General features: G+C 35.5%; 1 protein-coding gene across 3 annotated transcripts in view; it reads left to right on the forward strand.

The window, feature by feature from the left end:
• The first annotated feature begins 7582 nt into the window (after positions 1-7582).
• LOC104611799 (Rhodanese/Cell cycle control phosphatase superfamily protein) overlaps positions 7583-18645 on the forward strand; it is a 51202-nt gene continuing 40139 nt past the window's right edge. For 2 of the 3 annotated variants that reach the window (XM_088886298.1, XM_010279019.3), the window contains exons 1-2: positions 7583-7999; positions 11054-11107. In XM_088886298.1, coding sequence (XP_088742424.1) covers positions 7640-7999; positions 11054-11107 — 414 coding nt within the window. In that variant the 5' untranslated portion in view covers positions 7583-7639. The remainder of the gene's footprint in view (positions 8000-11053; positions 11108-18645) is intronic. The other variant, XM_010279017.3, reaches the window with a different exon arrangement.

The raw sequence follows: 18645 nt of genomic DNA on the forward strand, positions 1-18645 counted from the left end.
AATAAAAATGGTAGGGAAGTTTAGTTAAGCATAATTACACATACAAGAAAATAAAAAATTAAAAATTAAAAACCCAAAAATGGAAAAAAGAGAAAATAGAATGAAAATGGAAAATAAAAAAAAATATAATATAATAGTATATAAAATAATCAAAATTCCCAAAAAATTAAAAATCAAATAAAAATCCAAAAAAAAAATAATAAACCCTGATTGGAAAAGCCCATTCGAGATGGGTCATTTTCATAAATATACCCCCTAATTCTATAGAGTTTGGCTTCAGTCAGGGCAAAGCCCATTCGAGCAGCCTTTATTGCCTTGCATTGAGAATATCTCCATACTTTTCATGAAGAGATATTCCCAATGGAAGGTTGGAAAAGGTTGTTAGAACGGTGTGGGCACAAGTTGGCACTGATGGAAGCCAATCTCGATTCCGTATGTTTTTTTACCTAGGAGGGGTCGTTTTCACAAATATTTCCTAATTATGTTACATTTTTACCTAGGAGGGGTCATTTTTCCAAAAAAGTAAACAGTTTTCAAATATACCCTAATTTTGTAAGGTTTCTACCTAGGAGAGGTCATTTTTTTCAAAAATATGGTTTTTACATTATGAGTTGTTTCTACAACGATTCTTATGGTGACATGTGTACCCTGTTTTTTTAAAACAAAATAAACAATTTACACTCTTTGCATAGCTTTTGGTTTGGTTTTTTTCTACAATAAATATACCCTGATTTCGTACAGTTTCTGATACTTAGGAAGGGTCACTTTAAGATAGGAAATGATGACAATGGAAGCTTGATAGCAGGTTCACCACCTTTCTCTATGAATGTGGCAACATGTCTAGAATTTGTAGATTCCCCATCGTTCCCCCAAGGAGAGTAAGTGAGATTACTAAGTTGAGGAATTATATTAATCGTGCATTACTATCTCAGTGAATGTTGTTATGCACTTGAAAGAATAACACTTTGCACCATTATTAGATTTGTCGAGTGTTTTTTCGATGTTTTCAAGCATAGACTGCTCTAGCATTGAAGGATGTCTCTTGCCTGCCAAAAGAGCAGCTATGCTATGCTGACCACAGGACCTCTATCAAGTTTTCGAAATGTTTTACTAAAGCTTTTAAAATGTTTTTTAAAGAACTTCTGCATTTGTGTTTGTGATTGTGTTTTGCGATAAGCTTAAAAATCTTGTTTCATATTGCTTCCAATGTTGTGTTATGCTTGGTTTTAATGATTTCTTTTACGGCAAATGCGTCTTGATTCTGTAAGGTTTTTGATACCAAGGAGGGGTCATTTTGCCTAAAGTAATTGGTTTTCCCATGATGAGTTGCTTTCTTTGTTGTTTTCTTTCTTTTACAGCAAATATGCCCCAATTCTAAAGGTTCTTGATACCTAGGAGGGGTCACTTTGTCAAGAATAAAATGGCTTGTACATGATGGAACGATGTTGCACGGGAACTCATCTTCTTCGTCTTAATCCTCCTTCTTTGTCTCGCCCCTCTTCCAAGTCTACCCTTCACAAAAATCTGTGTGTTTTTTAGGACTTTGTTGTTTCATAGTTTCTTACCTCATAACAAAGATGGGCAGTTGTCAGCACTCAATTTTTGCTTGGTCTATCGCCTGAACCTTCAATTTACCTTAATCACCCAATCAGACCCTTTCAATCACTTCAAAACACCTAAAAACCCAACGAACCCGAATTTCGCCCCAAGAGCCCTCAAATTTATTGTTAAATTTACTCAATAGTCGATACCAACCCGATGACCCTAACTAACCACTATCTATACCTCAATCCTCATATTAGACACCACCATCAGACTCAATATCTTCTAAAATACCTACCCAGCAAATCTCAACTCAAAATTCCTCTATCTACTCATCGAATGAAGATTTCATTTTGACCATTCTCATTAGCCTAAAACACCTATAACCTAGATCCCCTTGATCTAAACACATTCAAGCCGATCATACCATATAATCAAGCCCTAGACACACCAAAACACCTGCAAATAAAGTTTCAACCCACGATTATATCGTTTATCTCTTCTTCTTCTTATTCTCCTCCATTTCCACTACTCTGTCACCACCAAACTAGCTAGAGATGACGAACACAACAGTGGCAGCAAACCACTCTGATCATTGCTGACAGGTTGTAGTGGCAATTCTACCACTGAATCGTCATCTTCCCATTCTCCCATCCACATTCCGACCATCCTAATACTTCCCACCCTATATTGTCACCAATCTAGCTCTGGTTCAGCAACTTCACAGATCCCTTGTTCTCAGGATTCTGGATTGGTGAAGTAGAATGACTCTAGGGGTCCTCATTTAAGACTACCTTCTTCTCGATTTCATGTGAAACACGCACTCGAAAACTTGCTTCACCTTGTCGATCTCCTAGTGATATCCCTTTAACGCCATTGCTGTTCTAAGGAAGCTATTCAAGACAAAGGTTTACTCTAGATCCCCTGCCACATTGTTTCAGTCTGAGCTAAAATCTTATCCAAGTAAGTCATGTTCTAACTAAATCTTACTTCATTCGTTTCATTTGTTTCTAATGATTCTCTTCTACGTTTGCTATGGAATGACGGGGGTTTGGGTGGATGTCGGAACTAATAATGAGGTCAGTGCTGAATCGGTTTATGTAGAATCCTAAAAATCTTCTCTAACCTATCATAGATTATCCTTCTATTGTGAATGTTGTATGACTATTCGAAAGGATGTTTGTTTAGCTATTTAGAAAAAGAGACCAGTTGTTTAAATTGATCATTCTCTTCTTACTCATATAATGTTGCCAATAATCTTGTTGTTCATTTTGTTGTTTTTTTTTCCTCAAAGATTAAATATTGTTTGAATAGAGGAGATAATGAATTGTTTATCCTATTGTGGTTTTTTCTCTTAATTGTTTTCTTATGGTAGGTTGTAATATCTGATGTGTTTGGAGTCTATCTAGATGTGAGTTTTAGTATACTATGTATGTTGGTAATTGAACTGACCACATTGTTTTATGTATGCTTTAATCTATTTAAATTGGTGTGCTTGAGTTTAGAAATGTGTTGGATTTTAGCCCCACTAAAATTTGACGAGGGATCCTAGACCTACTAGTTGGTGTGTTGTTGAATTGGTGGAGTTGCTTGTCTCAGCTGCTAGGGTTAGATCCCAAGCATAGCCAATGGATGTTTAAAAGAAACATTCAACCCGAACCAATTTCTAGTTATGCCATGGACCTTATAAATGGATGGACAAAACTGGAAAGTTGCACTTAACCCCAGACTTGATTATGATATTGCACTAGGTTTTGGACTGGACTATTTTTTATGTGCCAACCAGTGAGATCAAAGGTCAAATATCTTGGCATGTCAGGGAAGTTTGGGAAATTATTTGAGTGGGTGATCATAGTGATAGGATCGACCCCTTTATCATGGATAACAAGGTTTAAACTCTCTCTGATGGAAACTTGAATTGCCGATAGTGGATTTCAACTTGTTTGAAATCTAATTTGCAAAATGTATTTATATGCTATGTTACTATTTTATGAAAAAAGGTTTGCAAAAGGTTTTAATTTTGGGATACACCAAGCAGATAGTGTGGTGCTACATTTTACAGTCAGGGAAGAGGTCCTTTCCTATGGGTAGTGTTTTAATGATTATGGGCTGAGGGGTTAGGTGTAAGAGACCATTATAAGGCTGATTATCTGGTGAGATTTTGTTCAAACTCTTCGTGGCTACGATGTTTTTCATTGCTTCAAAGAATTTTACAAGAAGCCATTCAACAATTGAAACTATCATTTGTCAACTTCCCATGCAAGGTTCAAAGCTAATGAATTTTATAAGAATATATGAGAAAGAGTGAGGGTGGTGGAGGTTGTAGAACCATTAACAGTGATTGGCAGGAGGGGGAGGTAAGTGGTAACGTTGAAGAGGGAGAATAGAAAGGGAAAAAAGAGGGGTTAGGGTTACGATTTATGAAGATATGAAAATTAATTTTCAAGACAAATAAAATTTTAAAAGCAAAATTTGTAATTAGTCTCAATCTCATTGTTGGAGTGTCCGCACATGGGAAGGCCGTCAGCATGCAATGTTGAGGTGGAGATGTGTAATTGGTCCCACAGCCTGCTTAATGTTGTGAAGTGTTTAGCTAATCTGAAATCCAATGTTCTCCATGCATGATTGTGATGCGGTGTGAGATTGGTGCAGGCACACTTTGTGAGGAGCAAATCCAATTTCAAACCAATAATAGGACATTTCATTATTTTTATTCAAAACTTTCTTAGTAAACAAACAATGCAAAGGTAATTTCCCATGTGTTTAGCTATTCCAACCAAACACATGGCACCTAACTTATAACATAAGGGCCCATTTGATTCTGTAAAGGAGGTGCTTGGAATTATAATGAGAATTACCAATTTTGATTCTAGTTGTTTGTTAAAATTTCGATTCCATTCTTAGTGGAGTGGGGGAATGATAATTTTAGGACCTTTGGGAATGGGATTCCCATTCCAAAGCCTCTGAAGAAGTAAAGAACTCTTGATTCTTGATATTGGAATCAAGTTACACTAGTACAATATACGCTATGACTTATGGTGTATCCACTAAGTTGTGTTATCAGGCCAACCCAATACACATAGAAACAACGATTTGTGTTTATTGAAAAAAAGTGAAACTAGTGAGATTTGGAACTAGGTTTCCAAACCAAGACTTAAATGCATTCTTAAACCACTAAATGTCTATGCCGCATTTTATTTTATGATGCTGAATCTATATTACTTTAAAAAGCACGAATATCCTCAATAATATTTTTGGAGTTTGCTAAGGACAAAATTTACCCCTCCATACTCAAATTTATTGATAAAAATGAGGGCAAGTAAGGTAATTGGTTATTGATATTAAATGAGTAGATTAGAGGTAGTTTTAAGATATCCAATTCACTCTCATTAAATCCAACATTTAAGGTATTAACTTGTATACACCTTCATTGAATCATATATTTAGGACATTTTTGTTTCTTCTCATTATTAAATTATATTAATTAAATCCATACATAATAAATTAATAATTCCAATAACATAAAAACTAATACTTTTAGAATCTATCTGGATAAAATAGAAATAGTGTTTTCATCTAGTGGTGGTAAGAAATTAAACCATTATGGGTCAAATGGGCCAATCCATGTTGTCACAATTAAATAATAAAATTCAAAAAATATAAAAATTAGAAAAAAACTGGAAACATTTTTAACATCATATATTTGGCATATTAAATAATAATAAGTATGATAAATAAGAAATACTTTCCTTAATGATGGAAATGGAATGTAAAATTTAAAACCAATTGGAAATAAAACCATTTTCCTATTCTATCCCATTAAATCTCACATCTAAGGTATATTCTCTCATTAAATTCTATATTTAAGATATATTTTTCTCATCACTAAATTCGACTAGTTAAATCCACAACATTAATTTTGATAGTATAAAAATAAATATTTTAAAAAGTAATTTGAAAATAAAACCTATTTCTTCCCTCTAGGTGGTGGGTAAGCAATTCGACCATTTGGGGTCAAATGGGTTAATAAATAATGTCATAAATAAATAATAAAAAATTAAAATAAATAAAATACATAATACAAAAAAAAGGAATTGGGAATACCTCTAATATTGTATATTCATTATACAAAACAAAAATATGTATGAAATGTAAAAATTATTTTTATTAATGATGAAAATATAATACCAAATTTAAAATCAACCTAGGAATGAAATGATGTCATAGTCAAATAATAAACTTTTTAAAAATAGAAAATATAAAGAATCACACTGACAAAAAAATAGAGAAAAATTTGGGCACATATCTAATGTTATATATTTATAAAAAATAAAGTATCGGGCACATCTCTAATATTATACATTCATTATATTGAACAAAAAATAAGAATTATATATAAAAAATAATTTTATCAATAATGGTAGATGTAATACAAAATTTAATATCAACCAAGAAATCAAACTATTTTTCTTTTGGGGAGTTGATTAGTGGTTTGGGTCAAATGGATTAATTGATGATATGATAGTTAAATAATAAATCTGGAAAAAAAATAAAAAAGTATAAGTAATCAAAATAATATATTAATTATGTCAAACAAAAATTAAGTGTGATAATGAAAAAATATTTATATAATGCAAATGAAATATATAATTTAAAATTGATTAGAAACAAAGCTATTTTCTTATCTAGAATGGTAGGTCAATGATCAAACTTTCCAAAGAAACTCATAATGTCATAATTGAATAATAAATATTTTAAAAAAAGATAAAACAAAAAAAAAGAAAAAGTACAAAATTTCATCAAAAACATTTGGGAACATTTGTAATATTATAGATTCATCATATTAAATAAAAGTAATTGTTAAAATAAAAATTATTTTTATTTATGACAGAAATGGAATAAAATTTAATAATAGTAATTATAATATTAATAGTTGTTATTTTAATATAATATTATTACAATTTAAAATTTCAATGTGCAATGCACATGCGCATTTACTACAAGTGAAACACACGTGCTTAATTACTAGTGAAAAAATAACTTTCATTAACTTTAATGTTCACATGCAATCCAAATAGATAACATATGTTTCAAGAGACTAAGATTAAAAAGAATAATTTTCAAAAATAGTATTTTATACATTAATTGAATAAATAATTTATCAAATCTACATTTACATCAAAAAATGACTTTTAATCTAAAGAAGTTTATACAAATAAAAATATTAATAATAGAATAATTATTTTAGTACATAAAATTAATAATTTTGCAAATGAAATGTTTCTTAAAATTTTTATAAATTATTAATTAGTATTTTAATTTGCTTTAATTAATAAGGTATTTATTATTTACAAAATAAAAATATTGTTTACAAAATATTTGAGATTATAATATAAATTGAATCTATCAAATCCACTAATATATACTTATAACAAAAAAATGATTTTTTATTTAAGAAAATTTATAAAAATAAAAAAACAATAATATAATAATTATTTCAGTAATAAAAAGTATGAATTTTCATATTTTACATGTATTAAAAACTTTAATAAATATGATATACATTAAGTTAGTATTGTATATTTTTATAAATGTTTAATTATTATTTTAATTTATATTTCGTAGTAACATATTTATTGTTTACAAAAATAAAAGTATTATTTACCAAACATTTGAGAATTAATTTTTTAAAGTTACAAATTAAAATAGTAAAATAGATAATAATTGATATAATAATTCAAATATAATAGTTGTATATATTTCATGCGTTAGACTTTATTAGAAAGTAGATAATGTTAACTTTTTGTATATAATAGTTGATAAAAATCTATAATATATCTATTAGATTTTGATTGATGCATTATTAATAAAATTGTATTAAATTTATGCAAGCTACTTTATTAATTATAACGTATTTCCTTTTTTTATATGTGATTAAAATATATATTTTTTGTGTATTTATATATTATTTATTGATATTTTGTTATTAAACTTAGCGCGCGATTTTAGACTTCTTTCAAACAATGAAAGTGGTTTTATTGTTTTATTAGCTTTGGGAAGGGACACGGAGCAAACGTAAACAGATAAGGGAAAAAGGATGAGAGCGTGCACAGTGCCATCAGCTGCTCATGCTTCTCTCCGGTTGCGATGTTCCATCCCATTTCCGTTTCCAACGACCAATCTGATTCTAAGAAGAAATAAAGCTTCTTTAGAGTTCAGGCATGGCGAAAATTTCGATTCGCCAGTCTTATGTATTTCTCTCGGTTTCAAAAGATTTTTTTCAATTGCACTTTCGGAGAAGGATAAGAGGCAAGATTTCCAACGTGGGTCTGCATTTTCTTCCAATTTCGGTGGAATTAAAGCTTCGGATGATGACTTTATAGTTGTAAATTTCTATCATTTTGTCTTTATCAAAAATCCAGAGGACGAAGTTGCAAAACACCTCTCCTTCATGCAGGTTTAATTCCACTTATCCCACTTTCCCTCGTCTTTGCACTTCGTAGTTTTGATTGTGTATTGTACTACCATAACGCATCGTTTGGGTTATAATGTTCTATCCAATCATCTTAATAACATTGTTACATAAAAAGAAAAAAATCAGTACCGGAATTACCTTCGGAGCTATGTAAGTACTGGAATTAAGTTGATCGCAGAATAGGTGCTAGAAACAAGAATTTTCAGAAACTTGTACCACTTTCTTTATTCTAATTTCTAAATGTGAGAAAATTACATTTCATTCGAAAGTTTGACATTCCTGGCCAATTTTTGCATTACCAAATGGACCTGAAACTCTCTCGAGTGCATGATTAAATGTTAATTAATAGGATAGTTTTCGTTCTGAGCCTAAAAAGGAAGACATTTTCGTGTTCTGGTGCATAGGAGGACTAGCTAATTAATACATGCACAGCACCTCCGAATTGAGTTTGGAAACACAAACTATGCTCCTGAATCATTTGAGACAGGTTCCTTTTTTCACTCCAAAAATTACGAATTTACAGTTTTAGGAGTAGGAGTTCCAACTGTAGTACGAGGTTTTGGTTATCTTTTTATTCTTACTTTTTATCATTTTTTTATTCTTATGTTTTTGGCGGTGGAGGATTAAGTTACTAAGAGCAAAATATACTTGCTTGGTTACTAAAAGATGTAATAAGAACATCATTAACAGTAAAGGTAAAGTGAAAATATTTGAAAAGGCAAGAATCATAGAATTGACCTGTGCATTTGTATATTGGTCTTACATGGTCTGTCTATTTTGGTAGTTTGATACTAGAAACACTTGTGTTACAATTACTGCTATTAATATATTGGTCTTACGTGGCTGTTATTGATGAAAAGGATGTATAGAACTAAACTGTTAAATGATAGCGGTGAGAGTGTTTATGAAACTGGTAAAGATAGTGATTCGGATGAGGAGGAAGGCTGTTATTGATGAAACTCATGACATTTAAAGATGAATTGATGTGGAGACATTGGTGAAAGCAGAGATGGAGGTGAGTGAATCTTTGGGCTTGTTTTTTCTTTGGAGGGGGGAGGGGGAATTCACAAGAAAAAGACTTCAAGGAAGAGGAGTCTCAAGGTATCTTGAGAAGTCATGAATTGCAAGGGGATTAGGGGATACTGGTCTTGAGGAAGGAAAGAGGTTGCAAAATAAAAGGATTTAAAGATTGTTGAACAGATTCCTAATGCAATTAGATGGTTTAGAAGTATAAAAATAAAACCATTGAACTGTGCAGGTAACTCTGCCAATGTGAGCTTGTCTTACACTGCTGGTCCCAAGCCTGGATAAAGGAGGAGGGTTGCGTCAAGTTGGCAGTTGCCAAACCCTCATGAATATGCATCCTGAGCTAGGATGGTCCCTGTAAGTGACCTACCAAAGCAACGTGGATATGGCTTTAAATGAAATGGATTGGTGAAACAGGATTCATATAGCTGACCCCATATAGCTGGAATAAGCCATGGATGATGATCATTGTGATGATGATGAACTGTGCAGGTGTTGGAAGTTTTTTTTTGATAAATAACAGAAGTGTGTTGAAAGTTTTTGCTTAATTGAAAAGGGGTTTATTTGGTGTAGGTCCTAGTAAGAAGGTATGCCAGAGACACAAAGAAGATTATGGGCTTGCTACTAAAGTTGATGACTAATGGAGTAAAGATTGTGTTGTTTTAAGCTGGAGTTAAGCATTTTTGTTGTTGGGTCTATTCTCTGGAAGGGTTTAAAGTTGTGTGTTTTCAGATTTCTTTTTGTGTTTTTGGGTTCTTTGTTTGGGATTTGGTTGTTTTGTTCTTTAGTTATGGTTGTGTTGTTGTGGGTTTGGAATTTGTTTTTTGGTGATTGTAAGATTTTTCTTCTTTCTTGGTGGCCTCTGGTCACCTTCCTTGTATCACCTTCCTTGTATGCTCTTTTTTCATAGGCTGCATCTTGGGTTTTCTATAGGTCAAAGCTCTTGGTAGAAGACACGAGTTCCAATAAAAGCATAATGGATAACAAATTTATTTTCATATGATCTTTTTATTTAAGTGATTTTTTTTTGGCTGTGAGCAATTGGAAAGAGTGCCAAAATGCTGGTGACTGCAAAAACTGTTTGTCATATGGTTCAAAACATTTTATGAATGCATTCTTTAGGGTATGGTCAATCCAAACAGTAGGGCATTGGATGATTAGAATTGATTAGTGGTTTACTGATGAACTGTATGCAATCAAGGATATGGAGTTTCTAATGATGCATCATGGAATTTGAAGTACTTTTTTTGATCAGTAACAACCAAGAAGATTTTATTAACCGAATGTACAGATTTACATGGAAGTGTATGGAATTTAAACTAGTTCACACATCAAATAAGTGTGGTTTAGGTTTCAAAGTGCATCATCATTTTATCTTTCCTAGGCAAAGCATGAACTGGATGGTGTCTAGGTGATGAATAGTTGAATTGAAAGGTCAGCTTTTCTGTTCTGCCCCCCTTGGATCAGGGCAGTGCCTTCACTAGCCCATTGCTACAATTTTAGGAAGAGAAAAAGACCCTGAAATCCTCATAATGAATCTTTATTTTTTTTTCTCTAATTTCTTTTGGACTCTCTCACAGACTTGGTCTGATACCTTTTGCATGTCTATCTGTAGATATGGTATAAGGAAACAAAAAGTGGCCTCTCTATCTGCAGTAAAACAAACATAAATGGTATAAAGAAACTAATTGGATGAAGTGGCCACTTCATGACTTTGATTTAAGTTCATAATTAGTTATGCCAGAGTGACTAACTAATGTGCATTGCCCAACTGGTTGTCTAGTTGTCTATGGTTCTTAAAATTCCTAGTTGGTTGGCTAGTTGAAAACTTGGTTACAATGTTATGGATCTCTATAAGCACACATTGTCGAACCTGTTATTATATGTGTATTTATCCTTCCTGTGCTGCCTCCATGTAGGCTGGAAATAAATGTCCTTTTCTTGTGAATGTTTCATAAAGAAAGCAAGTTATGCCCCTTATTTTATCTTTATATCATCTAATTTTGTCAGGGTCTTGATATTCATGGTCGGGTATATTTGAATGAGCAAGGGATCAATGCACAGGTATGGCCATTCCACTATAAATTCTATATTAGTTGGTTTTAAGGTCTTTAAACTTGTTATTTGCAGTGCTGCTGCTGCTGCTGCTCTCTCTCTCTCTCTCAGATGTTGTGAAAAGATGCTTAAAATTGGTTCCCTAGAAATGCATTTTTAATGTGTATTTAGGCTCAATTATAGATCAGAATAAGAAATGAAATATTCCAACTATTATATTTTGATTGATGACAAGATCAAGTAATTAATTTGTTACTTTCAATAGAGGAAAAGGTAAAATTAAATGCAGCAATGAAAAGAGAATGAGATATAAAACCCTAGGCTATTCCACATAGTCTTCTCATACACTTTTTGCATCCCAAACAACATTCTGATTAGGCAATGCTGGGCTCTATAAATTGATTTTTAGAGCCCTTGTGAGAGTGGTCAAGAGCATTGAAAACATCATTAGAGGGTGAGCAAAAAGGACCATTTGCTAATTTGGAAGAGGGTATCTCAGATAAAGGTTCTTTCCAGCCATTAGGGGTATAAGACAAGGAGACCCCCTATCTCCTTTCTTGTTCATACTAATTGCTGATGTTCTGGGGAAATTGATTCACAGAGCAGACTCTAGGGGCTTCATTAGAGGTTGGAGAGTTGGAAGGGAGGAAACCCCCCTCACCCCCTTACAGTTTGCTGATGATACGATTCTGTTCTGTGAAGGAAGTAATGTGAGTTTCATCAGAAACATGAAACTGGTGATACAACTCTTTGAACAAATGTCAAACTTGAAGGTGAACTTTGGGAAAAGTTGTATAGTGGGTGTGAATATGGAGGAGGGAGAGATTAGGGAGAGTGCAGAAGTGCTAGGGTGTGAAGTCTTAGGATGGCCATTGAATTATCTAGGGTTGCCATTAGGTGATAACCCTAAGAGAGAGAGCTTCTGGAACTCGGTGGTGGAAAGATTTGAAAAGAGACTTGTCTCTTGGAAAAATAATTACCTTTCTCTTGATGGAAGGACTACACTGATTAAGGCCATGCTAGAAAACTTACCCATTTATTTCTTGTCAGTGTTCAAAATCCCAGTGAAGGTTTCTAGCAAATTGGAGAGGATGATGAGAGATTTCCTTTGGGAGCCGGGAGAGGAGAAGAGGGATCATAGGGTAAGCTGGGAGGTGGTGACCAAGAGTAAAAATTGTGGTGGTTTGGGGCTTGGGAACATTAGAAAAAGGAATATGGCCCTTTTGGGGAAGTGGTTGTGGAGGTTCCCATTGGAGAAGGAGAGGCTATGGGTTAGAATAGTGGCAAGCATACATGGGCTGGAGCAAAATGGATGGGATGCTAGAATCAGAGCTAGGACCACAAGCACTTCACCTTGGAAAGCCATTTCATGATTTGCTGCTAGTACTCTTCCCTCTTATTAGGTATAATTTGAATTCAGGTAACTCCATAAAATTTTGGGAACAAACTTGGGTGGGGAATGCCCCTCTAAAGGACCGGTTTCCTTCTTTGTATGCCCTATCTGCTTTTAAAAATGAGCCAATTTTTTCTTTCATCACCTCTTCCTCTTCCAGTTCTAGGCTTGGGTGGAACTTGGGTCTAAGAAGGGCTGTGAGGGACTCAGACCTCGATAGTATTTCGAGCCTCTTCAAACTTCTTGATAATGTTTTCTTAGACCCCACTAAGGTGGATTCTAGAATTTGGACCCCTACCCCCACTGGCTCATTTTCTTGTGCTTCTTTCTTCATAGTCTTAAGCCAGTCCACCAATCCTGTAACCCCCCCTTTCCCTGTTAATGAGGTTTGGTGCATATCAATTCCTCCTAGGGTTGGTAGTTTTTGTTGGGAAGCCTATTTGGAAAGATTCAACACTGGTGATCTGCTCCAAAAGAAGAGACCCAATACTTGCTTGTCACCTCACTGGTGTGTTCTTTGCAAAGCTGATGGGGAGACTAGTTTTCACTTATTGGTGTCTTGCCAATTTGCAAAGTCAATTTGGGAGTGGGCTTTTTCTCTCTTTGGGTGTAGTTGGAACCCTCCATCAGACTTGCAAAGTCTTTTCTCCCCTTCTTTTTTCAGGTGGCGTATGAAAAGGGGAAGGACTATGTGGAGAGGACTTAGGGCTGCAGTATGCTGGTCATTATGGGAAGAAAGAAATTTCAGGATCTTCTTAGAAAGTTGAGAGAGGGGCTGAAGACTAAGGGCTATAATCCATATAAGGGCTGTACAGTGGCTGAAATCCTTAGAGCTGTTTACAGATTACACAGTGGATAACATGTTGAGGAAGTGGGGTGAGATTGCAAACTGTACACAGACCAAATCAGTAATGAGTGTGTCTTGGACCCCCCACCTGCTGGATTCTTAAAACTAAATTTTGATGGTAGTAGTAGGGGGAATCCTGGACAATCAGGGATGGGGTTGTTTTTAGGGATGAGAATGGGGTTATTTCTGCCTTGTTCTCAGGCCCAATTGGAGTGGGTGACTCCCTTAGAGCTGAGATCTTTGCAGTTATGGAAGGAGTCTAGAAAGCTAAGGAGATGAATATAAAAAAACTCATAATTGAAGGGGACTCGGAGGTGGTGATAGGGTGGCTGAATAAAGACAACAGTGACTTATGGAATTATAGCAATGAGAGGAGTAAATTTAAGTGGCTGGTGCGAGAGATGGAAGTTAAGATGAGTTGGGTTAAAAGATAAGCTAATTCTTTTGCTGATGGATTAGCTAAACAAGGGGTGGAAAGGGATTCGATGTTTTGGGCTAAGTTGTAATCTTATTGTTTCTTCCTTTCCCTTTTCTTTTCTTTTCTTTTCTTGGGGGCTCAAGTTGTAATTGGAAGATAGGAGAGTTTGTCTTCCCTTTTGTAATTATTCGTATGTTGAATTAATGAAATTGTTATTGATAAAAAAAAATGTCAGACAAAGGTGATGGAGGTCTACAAATTGGAAGGAGTAAAGACAAAAATACAGCTCAATTGGGCAAATGGCTGAGGAGACAAAAATACAGTTTGATTGGGATCTTCTAGAAGTTATTCCTTGATGCCTATGGAAAGCAATTGAGGCTATCTACACTACCTTTTTGAGGTGAACATATTAGGCTATTTCAGGAAACAAAACTAATTTTGGTTGGAACCTCGGTGGGTAGCGAACCTTCTTGGTGTTTCTATACCTTTTTTTGGGATTTGGGTTTCAGGAGAGGAGTGAGGGACCATTAAAGTCATGAGGTGATCAGTCTTGTTTTTCTTAATATCTATGGCAATGACTAAAGAGTTTGGATTATTGATACACTGGGTCAATTTTCCTTTTTTTTTCCCCATCAAGTCTCTTGATGTTTCTACACCTTTTTTTTCGAGCTATTACTCTTTGGATTGGATCTCACCTCTTAAGGTGAGCTTTTTGTTGGGAAGCCACTTTGAAAATTTTAAACATGGGTAACATGTTCAAAAGGAGGACTAACTGGCGCATATCACCTCATGAGGGCACCCTTTGTCTGAGGACTTGAGGAGTGGAGATAGTGTAAATCACCTCTTTCTTGGGTTCCCTTCTGATGTTCTAGACTTGTCCACAAGTTAGCATATTAATATATAGACAAAAGGGGAGGATTTTATGGCATTATATAAGAGCGGTGGTTTTATGGAGTGTTTGGGGAGAGTGGAACTCAAGAACTTTTGAAAACAGAAGTCAAAGTGGAGAAAACATAATTGACCTTTGTTTAATAAGGGCGGAACACTTATTAAATTTGGGAAGCGATTTGAGCAGCACTTACAGGTTTAAGGAGGGAAAAAGCAATGAACATGAAGGCAGTGGAAGTTGAAGGAGACTCAAAAACACTCATTGGGCTGCTAAGGGATGAGCAAGAGGCAGCCTGAAGCTACAGATATGTCAAAAGAGAGCTCAAAGAATAGAAGAGCCACCCACAAGCAAATGCCGAAGAGGTTGAATTTCCTGGAGGGTTGGAAGAAGAGGTCACACCCTCTAGGTGATTGATCATCCTCCCAAACTTCTCATATTCTGCCTTCATAGTTGCTAACTGCTCACTAGCCGTTATCTCTTCAGTTTGGTATCTGTCACTATCTGGACCAACAACAACATTGGCACTCCTTGCCTTTATATTATCTGACTTCTTCTGAAACCAAAGTGGTAGGAGCTCAGGATGCAATTTCTAGCACTTGTCTTTAGTGTGTTTTGGCTTTTTACAGTACTCACAGATAATCTCTTTCTTCCCTGAGCTACTTGGAGTCCCTGCAACCCCCTTGGGTTTCACTCCCATATTAGCAAAGTGATCATTTAGACCAGCCCCTTGGACCTGGACAAGTCTTCTGCTTTCTTCACTACTTTCCAAGGCATATGCTTGAGACAGTGAGACACTATCCTTGGATAAAATATTTTGCTTTGTAATGTCGTACTTTGGATTTAGCCCTGTCAAGAACTCAAACACCCTGTTTCTCTCAACCAGTTTTCTGTAGGTCTTAGCATCCTTAGTGATGTCCCAGGCTACAACTTCTATCAAATCTATTTCTTGCCATAAAAATTTCAGTGTTGAGAAGTATGCAGCTAATGGTTTCTCCCCCTGTCTCAAATTCTTCACATCACTTCTCAACTTGTAAACCCTGGCCACATTTAATTTTTGGGAATATGTTTCAGCAACACTATCCCAAATTTCCTTTGCTGAATTCATCCACAAATAGTGCTGACTAATCTGTGGTTGCATTGAGTTCACAAGCCATCCAATAACAATATAATTTTCTTGCATCCACTTTTCATATGATGGATCATCTTCCGGAGGAACTTTTTTGCTCCCGGAGATAAAACCCCATTTGCCTCTACTACAAATATGAATTTTTACTGATTGTGGCCAAAGTAGATAATTAGTTCCATCCAGCTTGACTGTGGTCACAGCCAGTAGAGAGTCTACAGAGGCTCCCAGAACTTGTTCGGATTCAGCAACATGCTTGTTTTCAAAGTTTGAGGAGTTCATCTTCTTAAATACTTCAAAAATGACTTCAACAACTTCGAATAACAACAAATGAAGACAGAACAAAAATTGTGTTGTGAGCCAACCTCTATGCAGCTGTACCAATAACCTGCGTCACACCTAGAAGCTGGGAGAAACAGAGAAAACTCAGCCACTCCTTGTAGACTTCACAGAACACCAATCCACTTGATTCGATCTTCAAGAAGAAGAATGAGAAGGCCTTGAGTCACTGAGCGCCCAGGTCAAACTCCCTGTGGGGCCCGCAATCAGATTTCTCCAGAAAATTAGGGTTTTGGGCAACACACTTGAATCTGTCAAGAGGACGACAAAACCAGTCCCCTTCTCTCCAGAAACCACTAACAACTGGGCTGAAATAGGTTTCTTTAACTATTCATACGATTCAGTTCTCCATACACACTATGTATGGGAAAAAAAGGTGAAAAAAAAGGGAAAAACGAGCCTGCTCTGATACCAAGAAGAAAAACAGCCTTTTGAGAAGAAATGACTGTTTAGAAAGTTGCAAAAATTCAAAAGAAAGTAGCAGAAATTAGAGTTCAAGAGGAGAGAAGAAGAAGATGAAGGTGGCGGCAACTTGGGTTCAGAGAGAGAGATTTTCGAACATGATCTCTTCTCTTACTCCCTTAATCCTATTTCATTAAGTTAAACTTTAGTAATTTACAGAGAAGCCCCTAGTTGGGCAGAGAATTAAAAAGACATAACATAAGAAAGAATAAAGCCCAGATTAAGGCCCATTACAGCAAAGAACATAAAAGATAAAAAAAGGATAAATAGCCTATGGGCCATTCGGACCATCTTCTCTACAACCTCTTGTCATTTTTCAGTTCTAGTTAATGGAGGGGTTGAGGATTTTTTCCCAGCATGTAGAGGGCTCAAGCAAGGAGACCTTTTTTCACCTTTCTTGTTTACACTTGTGGTAGATGTGCTTAGTAGAATGATTTCTAAAGCAGACAGGGAAGGGCTATAAGTGGGTGGAGGATAGGTATGAATAATGTCCCGGTGACTCATCTTCAGTTTTCTGATGATATTATCATTTTTTGTGAAGGGGGAGACTTGGGGACAGTGAGAAACCTAAAAGATCTTACTAAATCCTTTGAGTTTGCTTCAAATTTGAGAGTTAACTTTGACAAAAGTTGTGTGGTTGGAATCAATTTGGAAGGTTGGGAGGCAGAGGCTATAGCAAGTTGTCTCGAGTGTTCTATGTCTGATTGGCCTTTATTCTACTTGGGTCTTCCTTTAGGATCTAACCCAAAAGAAAGTCGGTTTTGGTATCCAATTGTGGAAAAGTTCAAAAAGAGGTTGGCTTCTTGGAAGAAAAGTTACATTTCGATAGGGGGTAGAGTGACCTTGATTAGAACGACTCTTGCTAGTCTTCTGGTTTATTTTCTCTCGGTGTTCAGGATACCCTCAAGGGAAGCTAAGAAGCTAGAAAAGGTGATGGGGAACTTCTTGTGAGAGCTAGGGGAAGAGAAGAAGGATCATCTGATTAGGTGGGAGATAGTCAACAGAAGTAAGGAAGAAGGGGGATTAGGATTAGGTAACCCAGTTCTTAAGAATGAAGCTCTACTAGGGAAGTGGCTTTGGAGATGGCCATTGGAGAGAGAGAGGTTGTGGCACAAGGTGGTGAATAGTATTCATGGCTGTTCGCAGAACGGTTGGGATGCTGGGGTATCTTGATGGGCGACTCTTGCAACACCCTGGAAGGCTATACACAGAATCCTTCCCCATTTTCTCAATCTGGTCAAGTATGATGTTAATTCTGGAAACAATGTTCTTTTTTGGGAAGACATTTAGGTAGGCAACCAACCTCTTAAAGACCTTTTTACCTCTCTTTATTTTCTTTCCCTTTATAAGAAAGAGCCGGTTTCTAATTTTATTTCCTCCCCAGCTTCTTCTTTGGCCTTAAACTGGGATTTTGGGTTCCGAAGAGGGTTACGTGATGATGAAAGTGCTAGTGTTTCAGAACTGTTGTCTTCACTTGAGTCTATTTGCTTAGATCCCCTCAAACTTGACACAAGAATTTGGACCCCTAACCCGAAATGCTTTTTCACTTGCTCTTCTTTCTTCAAATCCCTCTGCTCCACTTCTACACCCCAGAACTTCCTAGTTAAAGAATTCTGGGTTAGACCCATTCCCCCAAAGATTGCTGTTTTTTGTTGGGAAGTTTTTTATGGTAAGATTAATACCTTGGAAAACCTGCAAAAGAGACCAAAATGGTGCTTATCCCCTAATTGGTGTGTTCTTTGTAAAACTCAGAATGAGGACTGTCGCCACTTACTGATCTCTTGCTCCTTTGCTGCAGTTTTATGGAATCGGATTTTTATGTTGTTTGAGTGTAGGTGGAACCTGCCATCTGATACTAGCTTGCTGTTTAGTCCGTCTACCTTTGTATGGCATACAAAGAGAGGGAGAATTATGTGGAAGTGCATAAGAGCAGCTTTGTTGTGGACTGTTTGGGAAGAAAGGAACACCAGAATTTTTTGTGAAAAAGAAAGGAGTTTCTCGGAAGTTAAAGAATGTATTTTGACAAGGGCAATTCAGTGGCTGAAAACTCTAAGTCTCTTTGATGCATACTCTTTC

Source organism: Nelumbo nucifera, chromosome 4 (genome assembly GCF_055504915.1).
Source record: "Nelumbo nucifera cultivar China Antique chromosome 4, China Antique-T2T, whole genome shotgun sequence".
In the NCBI taxonomy this organism is placed as follows: domain Eukaryota; kingdom Viridiplantae; phylum Streptophyta; class Magnoliopsida; order Proteales; family Nelumbonaceae; genus Nelumbo; species Nelumbo nucifera.